General features: G+C 39.1%; 1 protein-coding gene across 8 annotated transcripts in view; it reads right to left on the bottom strand.

Moving 5' to 3' along the window:
• The window catches only part of CD96 (CD96 molecule), a 98,326-nt gene that overhangs the window by 38,733 nt on the left and 43,180 nt on the right, over window positions 1-16,413 (bottom strand). For all 8 annotated transcript variants that reach the window (XM_023260120.2, XM_045036913.1, XM_023260122.2 and 5 more), the window contains 3 exons: window positions 14,536-14,626; window positions 11,517-11,705; window positions 3,971-4,063 (listed from right to left, as the gene is read on the bottom strand). In XM_023260120.2, coding sequence (XP_023115888.1) covers window positions 3,971-4,063; window positions 11,517-11,705; window positions 14,536-14,626 — 373 coding nt within the window. The remainder of the gene's footprint in view (window positions 1-3,970; window positions 4,064-11,516; window positions 11,706-14,535; window positions 14,627-16,413) is intronic.

Below are 16,413 nucleotides of genomic sequence, written 5' to 3'. Positions count from 1 at the left end.
GAGTAGCATAATCTACTATAGTTTATTGCCGAATGATGAGTTAGAAGTGGAAGAAAAATCACCTTCAAATAAAAATTTCAAAACATTACAAACTAGGAGAAGTCAGATGGATGTAAAATTTCTGATGGGTGATTTGCAGACATTTCGCACCCTGCCACATGCTTCATTTTCCAAGAGGTATCAACCTGTGACAGTGACTGCAGGCTGTATGCCAAAAGGCTACAGTCTGAAAGAATTGTTCATTTCTGCCAACTGCTTTTGTTTTATTTCAATTTCAGTTCTCATTTTGAGCTAAAATTGATAGTTTTAATTAAATAAGAAATGAGAACTGTACTTCTCCTCTACACAGAATATACATTTTTTTTTTGTATTAAAGAAAGTAACCATGGTTCTTTGTTAAACACAAAGGCCACAGACATGGGAATTTATGATTTGTTTGCATCAATACGGCCTTCTGAAAGTCACTGCTATCCCTTTGCCATAGTAACACTGACCCAGCCTGGCCTCCATTATTAATAATGCCACTGGGAGGCTGAATTCATAGTCCTCACCAGTCAACTTTGTCAAAATTAATTTGAACCAGAACAAATTTAAATTTAAAACTATCTAACTACATCTGATCCACAGGATGCCCACTTATAACCAATTTCTTAAACACCCCACTGAGAACACAGTTCTAGAAGAAGACTGTCAGTTTATTAACCTATTTAATAATAAATACAGAATTGAAATTTCTCACTGCGTATTTATTGACCCTAATCTTGCCAGAGCTTCAAGTGAAAGGCTTTGGAAGCTATGTTAATTCTTTAAAGCCATGAGAATAGTACTGAATATGTGTACCTAAAATGGTATAGATAATAAAAGAACACGAATGATACAAATTTTCTGAAAATGTTTTCTCTATCAATCTGCTTGGTTAAAGGATGGACAGCTCATGGGAAGTAAAACAGTATAGTCAACAGTTGCATATGACATGCTACTAAGTAGACAAAATCCTAAAGACTCCACCCAAAGCTACTAGAAGTAATAAATGAATTTGATAAAGTTTCAGGATACAAAATTAATACCTAGAAATCAGTAGTTTTCCTACACACTAATAGATAAGTCTCAGAAAGAGGCATTAAGAAACAATTCCATTTATAATTGCACCAAAAAAACCCCTAAGAATAAACTTAACTAAGAAGATAAAAGACCCATACTCTGAAAACCCTAAAACATTGATGAAAAAAATTGAAGATGGCACAAATGGAAAGGTATTCCATGCTCATTGATTGGAAGAATTAATACTGTTAAAATGTCCACGTTATCTGAAGCAACCTACAGATTCAATGCAATCCTCATCAAAATACCAACAGCATTTTATGTCCATACTACCCAAAGCAATTTACAAATTCAGTGCTACATGCCAAAAGGCAATCCCTAGCAAAATACCAACATCATTTTTCACAGGACTAAAACAAATAATCCTAAAATTTTCATGCAATCACGAAAGACCCTGAGTAGCCAAAACAATCTTGAGAAAGAACGAAGCTGGAAGTATCCCAATTCCAGATTTCAAGATATACTACAGAACTATAGTCATCAAAACTGTATGGTACTGGCACAAAAATAGATCTGTGGAACAGAATAGAGATCTCAGAAATAAACCCATGCCCGTATGGCCAGTTAATCTATGACAAAGAAGGCAAGAATATATAATGGGAAAAAATCTCTTTAACAAATGGTGCTAGGAAAACTGGGCAGCTACACATAAAAGAATGAAACTGAACCACTTTCGTATACCATACACAAAAATAAATTAAAAATGGATTGAAGGCCTAAATGTGAGACCTAAAACCATAAAAATCCTTGAAGAGAACACAGGAAGTAATTTATCTGACATTGGGTACAGCAACATTTTTGTAGATGCTTCCTAAGGCAAAGGAAACAAAAGAAAAAATAAACTATTGGGACTACATGAAAATAAAAAGCTTTTACACAACAAATGAAACCATCAACAAAACAAAAAGTCAACCTACTGAATGGGAAAAGATATGTGCAGATGATATATCTAATAAGAGGTTAATAATCAAAATATGTAAAGAGCTTATACACCAAAAAACAAAAATCCAATTAAAAAATGGACAAAAGACATGAACAGACAATGCTCCAAAGAAGGCATCCAGATGGACAATGGGTTCAAGAAAACATGCTCAACATTATTCATTATATCATTTCGGAAATGCAAATCAAAACTACAATGAGATATTACCTTATACCCATGAGAATGGCTAAAAACAAAAGAAACAACAAGCATTGGCAAGGATGTGGAGAAAAAGGGAACCCTCATGCACTGTTAGTGGGAAGGCAAACTGGTGCGGCCACTGTGGAAAACAGCATGGAGAGTCCTCAAAAAATCAAAAATAGAACTACCCTACAATCCAGGAATCGTATTACTGGGTATTTGCCAAAAAACACAGAAACACTAATTCAAAGGGATACGTACATGTTTGCAGTCTAATTTACAATAGCCAAACTATGGAAGCAGCCCAAGTGTCCATTGATAGAAGAATGGTTAAAGAAGATGTAGTGTACATATATACAATGGAATATTATTCATCCATAAAAAAGAATGAAATCTTGCCATTTGCAACAACATGGATGGAGCCAGAGGGTGCAATGATAAGTGAAATAGGTCAGTCAGAGAAAGACAAATACCATATGATCTCACTCATGTGAAGAAAGAAAAAAATGAGCAAAGATTAAAGAGAGAAAACTCCAGAAACAGATTCTTAACTATAGAGAACAAACTGATAGTTACCAGAGGGGAGGTGGGGGGGGGGGGGAATGGGTGAAATAAGAGATGGGGATTAAGGAGTGTACTTGTCATTATGAGTACCAGGGGATGTATGGAATGGTAAAATCACTATATTATATATCTGAAATGAATATAACACTTTATGGTAACTAACTGGAATTAAAATAAAAGCTTAAAAAATAAAGAACCTATACAACTCAACATTAAAACACAAGTCTGAATTTAAAAAATGGGCAGAGGTGCTGAACAGACATTTTTTTCTACAGAAGACACAGATGACCAACAGACACATGAAAAGATGTCCAACATCACTAAGCATTAGGGAAATGTAAATCAAAACTACAATGAGATATCACCTTATTCCTGTCAGAGGAATCAAAATAAAAAAGACAAGAAATAAAAAGTGTTGGAGAAGGAACTCTCATATACTGGTAGTGAGAATGTAAATGGGTACATCCACTGTGGAAAAATAGTATGAAGAAAAAATAAAAAATAGAAATAGCATATGATCCAATAATTCTACCACTGGGTATTTACCCGAAGAAAATGAAAATACTAATCTAAAAAGATATATGCACCCCTATGTTTATTGCAGCATTATTTACAATAGCCAAGATATGAAAGCAACCCAAGGGTCTATCGATAGATGAATGGATAAGGAAGACGGAATATTATGCATCCATATGTGCTATTTGCAGCAATATGGAGAGACCTAGAGGGTATTATGCTACATGAAGTGAGTCAGACAGGAAAAGACAGATACCATATGATTTCACTTACATGTGGAATCTAAAAACAAACACAAATGATCAAACGAGCAGAATCAGATCTATAAATACAGAGAACAACTGATGGTTGCCAGAGGGGAAGGGAGAGTGGGGATGGGCAAAATGGGTGAAAGGGAGTGGGAGATACAGGTTTCTAGTTATGAAAGGGGTAAGTCATGGGGATGAAAGGCATAGCAGAGAGAATATAGTCAGTGGTATTTTAACAATGTTGTATGGTGAAAGATGGTGGCTATAGTTGTGGTGAGCACAGCACAACATAGAGGTTGAAATACTATGTTGTACACCTGAAACTAATGTAACGTTGTGTCTCGACTATACTCAAATTTAAAAAAAAAATTAAAAAAAGAAAAAAAGAGAAAGGAAGGCTGTGTGAAAACATGCTTACTTGTAGGAGATACTCTGTTGGCTGGAGAAGTTCGGGTGACAAGGGTCCGTGTGACAACATTAAGCGGAGAGTCTGTCGGAGGGTTCATGGAGCCTGAAAGGATGAAATGGATATTAATGATGACCATAATATTGTAACAGAAGGATGATGTATTGACTTAATTTCCCCCACAATTTTGTCTACTCATCTAACAATTCATTAATGAAGGCCTATTACATGCAAGGCTGTGGGATGCAGCGGTGAATGACAAAGACATCGGGCTGCGTTTAAGGACCATAAGCCTAGATAACAGGCAGGTAGCCAGGCATTGTGTTGAGTGCCACGGGGTGCCACGGGGGTGCAAAGAAAGGGTACCAACCAAGACTGGAAGGTCAGGGGAAGCTTCCTGGAGAAAATAACGTTTAACCAAGACCTGGTAAAATAATTATAGCAGCTAATATCGTGAAGTATTTGAAAAGCAATCATACAGTTTACAAATCCACAAGCCTGCAAAATTGTATCGGCAAGAGAAACAACGATGTAATGCTCCAACTGGATGCAACGTCAATGAACCTAAGGCTGATGGCATTATTATTGCTTTTTCTCAGATGCCTTTTTTTTGTCACAAAATTTTTATTTGGCTATAACTTTTCTCAATGTGTGTGGGGGCAGGTAGGGGTGAAAGGGAGCCTAGAATACATTGTTTTATCATATTATACACTCACACCAACTCCTTAAGCTTCTATTATTGAACTGTAAAATAGTCCTATTAGCAGTATAAAACAATCCAAAAATGCCAGAAGGATCTATTAACTTTAGGAATGTCTGGATTAAATATGGTTAAATGATTTTCAGGCTAGGGGATTTTGTGATTTTCTACATATAATGACATTGGGTGTAATGTCACACATCTGGTGTGCTGTGTCAATTGTCTGGACATTTAATTATAAATTATACTATTGGTTCTAGTCTGTAATTTGCTTTAAGGGAAAAGGATATATAAATTATGCCACCAGACAGCACATAGAACGTTGGAAGGAATTTGTTTTTGTAATCAAGATGTATCCATGTTTTATTTTCAGCGTTGGCAGTATTGTTGTTGCTGTTGGCTGTGGGTAATGCTCACAGTTGGCTCTGACCCGTTATCATATTATCATGTAAATGATCCCTCGCTATTAATCTCTGAGGAGGTGGTGTAGGGTGGGGAGAAAGTCACATGGAGAGTATACAAATAGGCTGGTGGAATGACCATCCTCCTCCACCCGAACCATCTGAAACATATCTGAACACTTCAGCACGACACACAAATCTGATCATTTTCTTCCCCCTATTACAATCCCGCTTCATTTCCTGAAGTTGCCTATCATCTTTTACACCTCAAATCATACTCTCAACCCAACAGGTGATATTTCAATCCGATCTCTGTGGATTCTTTCTTTTTGCATATGCTGTTTCCTTATACTTACCCATCGCAGACTTCCTGGTATGCACCTTCTCAAACTTGACAGACCCTAGGGATCTTTGTGATGTGCTCATAGCCCTCAGTGTTTACCCTAGCAAGAGCCTTATTGCTCTATATCATCAGTATACCCCTCAACAGAAGTGATTGGGAAATCTCTGTATTTCTGATTCCTGGCAAATGCAGGTAGATGAATGAATGAATATAGATTCCTTTTTAACACTGGAAGAGAGAAGACCAACTTTAAGCACATTATCTGACTGCTGATGCATAATAAGCATCATCTTCCAAAGTAGTGACCTTAATAAGATGGAACATGAGCCTGGAAAAATAATGCCTAGGTGTTTTTCTCTGTAGATTGATTGGAACAGAAGTATGGCCCACAAGTCAAATCCACCCACTGCCTATGTTTGTAAATAAAGTTTTATTGGAATACAGCCACATCCATTTGTTTATGTAATGTCTATGGCTGCTTTTGTACTACAATGGCAGAGCTGAGCAATTGTGATAGAGACCATATGGTCCACAAAGCATAAAATATTTACTATCTGGCAGATAAAAACAGAAAGTTTGTTGACTCCTAGAAAAGAAGATGTTGATAGGTTGTGCTCAATCCTGGATTTCTACAATAGGAAGCATTTATTTTTCATTGATGGAACATTTCTATTTTAAGATGTTATGCAGCCATATTTCAACACCACATATCTTTGTAATCTGAGAAGTTCTTGCCACACAGAACCTTACAGTGTATCAGGGAGTTGTTACTGCAAGATTTGTATTTTAAGATGAACTCTTTGCTCTGTAACAAAAATGATGCATAGCTTTCAAGATGAAATGTGCAGCCAAACAAAACAAAACAAAACAAAACAAAACAAAACAAAACAAAACACCAAAGAAAAGAAAAAAAAAGGTCATTCTGGTTTCAGATTGTCCTATAAAGTAGAAACTCCTCCTTGGTCAAAACAAAACTCAGGGGATGTAGAAAAGAATGGCTAAAACTTAACAGAAAAAAAAAACCCATTTCCCAAAACTCAAATGCAGAATTTGGCAGGAAGATATCAACCAGTTTTCAGACCATTACATTTGCCATCATGCTGTAAGCGGTTAAGCTGCTGGCTGGAAGCAACTTCATCTGTTCCTGAGTGTGTCCTATCTGCAGCAGGCCTGGCAGGGTGCCCAGGACCATCCTCATGGGCAGTAGTGGCCAGGTGTCTGTCCCCTAGGGCAGCTGGTCAGTTCTCGGGTTTCCTCAGAGCTCGAATCAGCCCTTAGCTGGTCCACCTAGAAATGAACCAGACTCCAGGCCTTGCAAAGTCTTTGCTTCTCAAAATGTGGTCCATGGTGTCTCTTAGGAGCTTGCTAGAAATGTAGGATCTCAGGCCCTGCCCCTCCACCTCAACTTGATGAATCAGAATCTGCTTTTTAACAAATCCTTGGGTAATGTGCATGTATATATTAAAGTATTTAACTGGAGCGCCTGGGTGGCTCAGTAGGTTGAGTATCTATCCTTCGGTTTAGGTCATGATCTCACGGCTAGTGAGTTCAAGCCCCACATCAGGCTGGCTGCTATCAGCTCAGAGCCTGCTCCGGATCCTCTGTGCCCCTCTCTCCACCCCTCCCCTGCTCACGCTCTCTCTCTCTCTCTCTCAAAAATAAAATAAACATTAAAAAAAAAGTCCTTAATGGATACCCTAGGATCCCCAAGATCCTAAGGATCAGTCAGGGTATGAGAAAAATCATGAAATAAGAAGTATTTGTCTGGCATATTCCACCTCAACATTCAGTGGTTCTCTTGCCCCACTACTAACATATCCCTTGTTAATCCTGTCTCCACATCCAAAAAATATACATACATAACTTTCTTTTTTGTCCCAAATGGAAATCCTTTTAATGATGAATGGCAGCTGGTGACAGTGAGGACATTACCCACCCCAGGGGGCATTTGCACTCAACTTTTGTTTTAAAATGAAACAAAACACCCCCTCCACCTCAAAACAAAACAAAAGTAACTCTTTCTATATACCAAAAAATTGGCCCTGCAGCGCTACAATTTTAGACATTCTGATAAGCTAGGCTAGCAGTGAAGCTACCTCTGCCTCTCCTGCTTAAGCGAGTATCTTTAAACTTTAGCAAATCCCCTGAGACCATGAGATTGGTTAACCTTCCTTTGTATATATATAGATTTTGGATTCTTTCCTAGAAAGAACAGAGCACTTCTGCCCTTCAGAAAACATGAAGCAGGGGCACCTGGGTGGCTCAGTCAGTTGAGCGCCCCACTCAATTTCCGCTCAGGTCAAGATCCCAGGGCAGTGGGATCAAGGCCTGTGTCCTGCTATGCGCTGAACACTGAGCTTGCTTAAGATCCTCTCTCTCTCCCTCTGCCCCTCTCCCTTTCTAAAATATATATATATATATATATATATATATATATATATATATATATGAAAAAGGAAACAGGTAGCAGATTCCCTCACACAACCCCCAGCACTGAGACAAGGTCTTTAGCTGGTTACCACCAAGTCTGCACCTAATCAAGAAATGTTACAGACTACTGAACCCCCCTACCAATCCTAAGCCCCTTTAAAACATCCTTAGGCTAGGCAGAAACCACAGAGTCGGCCTCTGCACAAGAGTTCATCTTCTCCCCAGGTGGCCGGCCTCCTGAACAAAGCTCATACTCTTTTCCAGTCAAAACTCATCTTGAGTATTGATGGCCTTTTGAGTGAGGGGCAGCTGAACTTGGGGTTTGGTAGCAGCAGGGTAAAGTATTTTGGAAAGAATTTTTTAAAAAAATGTATTCACTGTTGAATCACAGGAATCTGTAGGCCCTCGTACTCAAATAGCTGCCTGATGAGCCACTGACCACCCTACGCTGACCCCTTTCCCTTTCTTAGTTTACTGGAATAAGAATCCCTGAGCATTTGAACTCACTGGGAGACCGGGAGATAGGTGGGGAAGGGAACAGCTCAGAGAGCTGTTAGCTTTCAGGCTTCTAACTGTTCTCTGGGAGCAAAGGGAAACCAAAACTCCTCTTACTAAACCTCCTTTCTGCTCTGTAATATTCTCAGAATTTCTCTACTTTAGATTTTTCTTCTAGATTTTCATCTCCATATCTGTCAACAGTAATGGCCTGATAAAGCAGTAACTCTTAACACAAGGCATCAGAAGTTTTCTTCAGGGTTCATAAAGCTCCCAGCAGTGCCCCCACAAGCAGAAAGTGTTTGGAACTAGGTGTTTAAAAACTTACAACAAGTAAGGAAGTATGATCCAGGGATGACATTGCTTTACAGAGTCTACTGCATCTTCTAAATCATTCTTAAAGATATATGCTAGAATATGACCAGAATGTAAGCTATAACTTTGGGAAACTGAACTCTTCAAGATTTATTGTCTTTAATATTTGATTGTAAAAGATAAAAATTCACTTGACAATTTAAAAATAACCATCTGCTCAGAGCCTAAAATTATACTAGATCAAGGACTGTCCTATAAAATTGGAATTATGGTGTGCTTTGGGTATCAGGATCAGTGCTCTCCCTTATTATCCCAAAATTATAGCACAGTTCAAGAGAATGAGAAGCCACAGACTGGGAGGAAAACATTGGCAAAAGGCTCACCTGGTAAAGGACTATTATTCAAAATATATAAAGAACACTTAAAACTCAACAGTAAGAAAACAACCCACCTGATTAAAAAATCGGGCTGAAGACTTTAATAGACACCTCACCAAAGAAGACATATTGAGGGTAAATAAGCTTCATATAACATGTCGTCGGAGAAATGCAAATTGAAATAACGAGATACCACTACGCACCTATTAGAATGGCCAAAAACCATAACACTGACAATATGAAATGGTGATGAGGACGTGGAACAACAGGAACTCTCATTCACTGCTGGTGGGAATGCAAAATGGTGCAGCCACTTTGGAAGACAGTTTGGTGTTTTCTCATAAAACTAGACAAAGTCTTATCTACAATCCAGCAATTGTACTCCTTTCTATTCACACAAAGGAATCGAAAACTCAGGCCCACACAAAAACCTGCACATGGGTGCTCAAAGCAGCTTTCTTCCTAATTTCCCAAAGTTGGAAGCAACTGAAATGTTTTTCAGTAGGTGAGCGGGTATATTAGACTATGGTACATGCACAAAATGGAATATTATTCAGTACTAAAAAAGATAAGCTGTCAAGCCGTGAGACAACATGGAGACAACATGCTAAATGCATATTACCAAATGAAAGAAGTCAATCTGAAAAGGCAACATAGTGTGTAATTCCAACTATATGGCGTTCTGAACAGGGAAAATTGTAAAGACTAAAAATATCAGTGGTTGCCAGAGGTGGGGGGTGGGGGTAAAGGATGTATAGGTAGAGCACAAAGGATTTTTAAGGCAGTGAAAATTTAGGGCCTTTTGAAGCTGTAATGATGGGTACATGTCAGTGCACATTTATCCAAACCCACAGGATGTACAACGCCAAGTGTGAAACCTAAGGTAAATTATGGACTTTGGGTGATTATGATGTGTACAGTGTAGGTTTATCAGTTGTAACAAATGAACCGTATTCTGGTAAGTGATGTTGATAACAAGGGAGGCTATGCATGTGTGTGGAAGGGTATACAGGAAATCTCTGTACCTTCCTCTTAATTTTGCTGTAAACCTAAAACTGCTCTAAAAAATAAAATCTTTAAATCAAGACAAGCTCAATTTTAACATCAGAAAAGACTGGTTTTTCAAATATGGTTCTGTCTGTGATGGGAATAAGGTTCTCCATAGGAATTTGAGGTTGTTTGGTCTTTAGCTTATGGCCTTAAAGTCTGCCAAAGTTACTGGCAAATCTATAGGAGAACCAGCTGCCTTTACCCCGTTCCAAGACCATAGCCTTACCTGTGTCCAGCCTTCTAGAAAGGAGGTGCATTTACTTCTGAGGGAATTAGGCAAAATTGAGTATGGATGTTTTAGGGTAAACCCATGATCATTTCCGGATGATTAACTAAAAGTTCGGAGGGAGATGTGTTTGTGTGTGTGTATGTACACATATACACAGGCAGCATTACAGGCATGATGCCACTGTCCCAGATTCACAATGGCACCTACTTCTGAACAGGGGGACGGATGTGTATTGAGCCACATACCCTTCCCAACTAAGGCTCCCGGGAACCAAATGGCTGCCTGTATGAAACGGCCGGGTAGGACCCAAGATGCAGACACTGGCCTTGAAACAAAGAGGAACTTTCCCTTATAAACTACCTTGGGTTTTATGAGTATGTTATACACTACAATTTCTCTGAAAATAGGAAGGTGGTAAGAGATGTTAACGGTCCTGCAGAGTTGTGATAATGGCTAACAAATCTGTTTAAGTATTACTTTGCTGTTATACATGCATGTTTGCTAGTTGTCATTACAAACTTCTATTTTTTATAGGCAATCTGTTGTCACTGCATTTGTTGAGACATTTGTTCACATCTTTTATGTAGCAAAATCTCCATTAGTTGGTCGGGTTTCGAGTAGTCAATATTCCGGTTCGTCAAATGTTGTAAATAAGTAGAATGATCCTACGTATCAATTTTCAAGTCATAAAAATCTTCTATATGCCCAATTCTGTGCTTCAACTTAGGGGCACTAAAATCATTAGGATACAGTCTTTATCCTCAAGCTTTTTATATCTCATACATGGCTTATCCATTCCTAAGTATTAAAATTATAAATGTTATATGTAATTGAAGGTTGTTAGAGACTCAGAAGAGACTTTAGGATTTTAAGAATCACTCTTGATCATCAATGTATTAGTGTTAATTTTCATTATATGGTAGATTAACAAAAAGTTATTATTAATGAAATTTGAAAAAATTGCCATATTCACTAGAAATTCTTTAGAAACAGGAATCAGCTGCTTTTTATTTGAAGAAATTCTTTTAAGCAGAGTCCCATTTTTCACCAAAAGAGGCTTGATCCCACGAAATTGAGTAATTTTGAGTTGTGTAGAGAGTCTTCGGAGATTAAAACACCATGGAAATAATGAGCACTCTATTTGTTCTAATTAGAAATGTTCTGAGCTTATGGCAGTCCTGGCCGCCCCTTGTTGACCTTATTAAATAGACAACTCACCCAAGGAAAAAGTGATCTTTTCAGACGAGATATTCCACACTTTATTTCCAGGGACTGGAGACATAGCCATGCACCAGATGGTCAGGTTGTTTGGTTGGGCTGGCTTATTACCATACACCCTTGTCAAAACAGACTTCAGCTCCCAAAATCCACTTTTGTCTTTTCTCTCTTCATTAGTAATGTATATTTCTAGAAGACAAATTAAGAACAAGATCGGTCAGCAACATTTTCTGCTATGAGCCATACAGTGATGGCAAGGAATGGCTGGGGATGTGCTGGAAGCCGAGCTATCCCAGCCTGATGGCAAAGCCCAGGCTGTGGACGGATTGGTGACTGCAGGGCGGCCCGCTGACAGTGAAGCTTCTTGGACTCCCGCTTTTAGGTAATATGGCTTTAATAAAAGTACCTGGGGCATTGTCTGTCGGGGAACTGCCCTCAACAGGCCCCCTGGGAAAAAAACTATTAGGAAAGAAAATAAGGTTCCGCAAGAAATTGTGCGGCCTTACATTTAGCCCTTGCCATCCCTTATGGAGACTCCTCTACTTACAGGAAGGATAGCCTCATGCATTTGCCAGCAAAGGAGGCCAAAAAAGGAGAGACATATGGATTTGAAAGCCCCACTCCTAAGGAGTGTATCTACAGGCACAAGTCACTCTAACCCCTAGGCTCACTTGGCCCCCAGGAGGCATTCCAGATGATGATTGAACCTAGTCGGTTAAAGTACAGAATGGTTCATTAGTTCCTAGGTGCATTGTCTCTCTGAGAATGTATAAGGTGTGGGTTTCTAAGGCCCTCTTGGCCCCCTCCTGGCACCTCAGACCCAGGTGAACACTTTTGTTCCTCAAACTACAAATGGTTTGGGGAAACAACTAAGAGGTCATGTTCCTGTAACTGTTCCACTTGAGGTGTTGAGTGATAGATGACCTTTCATGAAAACAGCAAAGCAAACGCTCTATAGATTATAGATAAACGCAGATGCATAATGGAATAATGCAAGAAACTAATCAATAATCAAAGGGTATGAGGGAACATTACGAGAAAATCGCCATGTTATTTCTTAAAGGTTGATTACACATAGGAACATTTTCAAAATTAGGTAATGTTAGAAAAACATAGATGACGTATGCTACAAGGAAATCACTAGCAAATATAATGCCATGTTTGCTACAATCAATCGGCCAGTTCAACACACTGCTGTTGTCTGTGTCCATTTTTATTTTTGTTTTTTATTTTAGTTTTGTTTTATTTTCACTTTTTCACCGACGCTGTTCATCCTTCGGGAACCCCTGGTTGCTGGAGCAGGTCTCCGGCAGGGATGGTTCAGTTTACGGTAACATAGAGTCTAAAATGGTCAAACCACAGCTTCTGGGCAGTGAGGGTCTGTTCCAGCAGGCCTGGAGTTACCCTAAACTGTTTGGCTCAAGCTCTTGCATGGCACCGATCCATAGTCAAAGTACGGAATGTGTTGATTCATAGCATTGCTTTGTTGGTGACCGTGGGTCCAAGGAGCTCGGGGGCCAGTTGTCTTAGCTCATCAGCATTGCTTATTGTTGACTGATACCAGTAAGATTAATGATTTGCACCTGGCCCAGGCTAGAATCTGGGAAGGCTCTGCGGTTGAGTGTGTCTACATAGCAGGAATCCACCTAAGTAACATATAAAACAACCTCAGCCAAGACTCCACTTGGGGTTCCCTGCTTCTAAGGTGCTCTGTGCCATATTGGTTGTCTCCCCTTTGCAAAGGAGCCTGTGCCTGATTTCACTGCCCCCCTTGCTGTAAATCTGTACATGGGATGCATACCCTTACTTTAATGGTGTTGTTATATTGTATCCTTTTCCTGAAATAAGCTGTAGATTTATAGCCATTGTCATTTGGGTCCTGTGAGTCTCCTTTAGAAATAGAAACTGTTTAACTGCCACCGTTAGTACAACCTCCAAATAGCACACATGGCAGCAGGAAATCAACGTGAAACCATCTGTCACTGTAGGCCAGAACTTTCTGGACCCTTATGGCTTCTTTACACTAAAGGCTCTAAATGCTAGTTTTGAAGTTGTTACTTACCAAAGTAATAACTACATGTGGTAGAATTCTGACCACAATGTCTGGCCTCATGGTCCAGAAGAGTAATGGGCACATCAAACCAGGGCTTACTTAACAGGAGACCATACCTATAATGACCCTTAAGAAAGATTTTCAGGATTGCATCCGGTCATGATTATGGGTGAATTGTTTTTAAAGGGAATAACAAAACCAGTAATAGTCTCAAAATGAATACAGTGGATCAATACGATCATTCATCAATACAAACTTTTTATTTTTACCCATTAAAAATAACAATGTAGCAAGAGCTATGTGACTCAGTTACTGTTGAAAACATATTGAGCTTTGAGAAGAAAATGACTCAGGAGGAAGAAGAAGGGCTGTTGTCCCAGGCAGGGGGGGCTGGCTGGGATTGTTCTGGCATAGGCAGCCATGTTTATCGCCTACGAAAAATACGGCTTTATGCATTCTCATCGGAGCTCGTCTCAGTGTGTGTCCCTGCGCCAAGAATTTTTAATCCTCCTGGTGGAGTTCCTTGTCATAAAGCCCAGTCCTTTATATGTACTTCCTCTAGTCTTCCCCACCCCACTCAGATCCTTAGAAGAAAAAGTGGAAAGTATTTGTTTACCGATTTGAATCAGTGGTGCTAAGTTATTTGAATTAAATGAAATTATTAATACGTATATATTGAATTGAACTTCTTTGCCCTCATGTAAGAGGTCTGCTTTTACTAACAGTTGAGAGTTAAAGAAATCAGGTGTATTTCTTAATTTTGGAAAACGTTACCCACTCCCGTCCTCTTCGAGGCACTAGATGGGGTATCAGAAAATGGCATCTGGTAGGCAAGATGATGTTTGTCTTGGAATGAGAATTGTTCTGAAATGCCAAGATCAGCTCAGGAAATGGCAATTTCTATTCTTCTTTGTTTTCCTTCTTTCTTTCTTTGCCAAACCCATTTCCATTGACTGATTTCCTTACCTTCTTTTTCACCTTGAGGAAAGCCTCCTTCTATAAACCACGTGAGATTTGCTGTGGGAAATACATTCCTCAGGGAGCAGGTAAATGTTCTCTGGGGGTAAAAGCAGAACACAGAAAGGCTTATTTGCAAATTCAGCAGCAAATGGTACCCCTTACATCCCGGCCAACCGTCACATGGGGCAAATTGGCAGAAAACAGTTTTCTACACTTTCAACAAGGCTATGTTTACCTTTCAGAGCTTATGTGAAAAAGTGAGCTACAAATAGACTGTCTCCTATAGACATGTCATGAACTCATGGCTGGAAGCATAGGTCAACTTGGGAAGAATCTAGGACTAGACTAATATTGCAAGTCTGGACTCTGGGTTTTGGAAAAAGAAGATCACTGTTCTACCCAAGAAGAATAAAACAGTGCTAAATGGAAGCCAAAGACTAAAAAGGAAGAAGCTCTAACAGTCAGAGACCAGAAAAGGATATTCTGTTAGACTCTAAGCTAAAAGATATCCACATTTGGGTTGTTTCCATTCCCCAAATAATGTAAAGTACTATTTGTAGCAATAACCACAAAAACCATTATTGTGAATATCTCACTTTTGACTTGTAAAGAGTTTACGCAATTGACTTTTCATGTTATCATCTTAACGGTCCTCTAGGGTGGGGTAGGACACAACTTATCATTGCCATTTGACAGACGGGGGAACCAAGGCACAGAAATCACAGGATGGTTAAAGAGAGTGGAATGTAGTTGATGGCACAACTGGGAACTAAGTTACCCCATTTCCAGTCCAAGGTATTTTCTGGTAAAACACATTGTACTGAAATATGAGAGAAACAGAACAGGTAGCTCAGAGATAGGTTTAGTTATGTTTTATTTCCAACACCGTATTTGCTCTTTGTGAGATGGTGTTTTTTTTCAACATCCTGGTGAAAATACCCAAAAGGAATTACTGGATCTCATTATTATTATTTTATCTGAGACACTATAAAATTGTATTTCGATCTTTTTTTAAACATGCCACTGCATGAGGTTTTTTTTTTTTTAATTTATGTTATTTATTTATTTTGAGAGACAGAGAGAAAGAGAGAGAGTGTGTATGCATGTGAGCAGGGGAGGGACACAGAGAGAAAAATCCCAGGCAGGCTTTGCACTGTCAGCACAGAACCTCATGTGTGGCTCGATCCCACAAACCATGAGGTCATGACCTGAGCTGAAATCAAGAGTCAGATGTTTAACTGATCGAGCCACCCAAGCACCCCAACACTGTCCAATTATAATACCACATAGAGTTGTTTGTTGTCTCATCAAGAGATGTATGTATTTCATATATGACTGGTCTTGGTTCTTCGCTCTCATATATTTTCCACAACTGATGAATTTACTAGTTAACTAGTAAAGAACAATTAGCCATGCGTAATACATGGTGTGCCAATTTCTTCACAGACTAGTTGCACCCAAAGAATCTGGTCCTGAGCAGAGCTGAGACACCAAATTGAAGGACACTAAAGTAGAATTTTCTGGTGAGATCCTACTGAAGTGCAGTTTAGCATCCCTCCACACCACTACCAGAAGCCCAAGGCAAACATGAGACTTTCAGAAGCGACTATCTGTGGAATCCAAAATGGTAGGTAGTGAACGCTGCAGCTCCCAGTTTTCACATTCATGCCACACTTGACAATGGGGACGTGTGACAGGAATAAAAACCCGTGACATATGTCACTTTTTGTCCTAGAAAGCCAAAAATAAAACCAGGTTCCCTAAAATATATTCTTATTTAGTTAAAGAAAGAGAGTGCAATTTATTTAATCCAATGAAATGCCAAAGATTGATGTTTACCTTCAAGTGACCCACAAAAGGATGTAAAATGTTAGGAAACAAGTT

The sequence above is a fragment of the Felis catus genome, chromosome C2 (assembly GCF_018350175.1).
Source record: "Felis catus isolate Fca126 chromosome C2, F.catus_Fca126_mat1.0, whole genome shotgun sequence".
Taxonomy (NCBI): domain Eukaryota; kingdom Metazoa; phylum Chordata; class Mammalia; order Carnivora; family Felidae; genus Felis; species Felis catus.
Note: the sequence above shows the minus strand (reverse complement) of the source record. Positions and strands in the feature narration are given on the sequence as shown.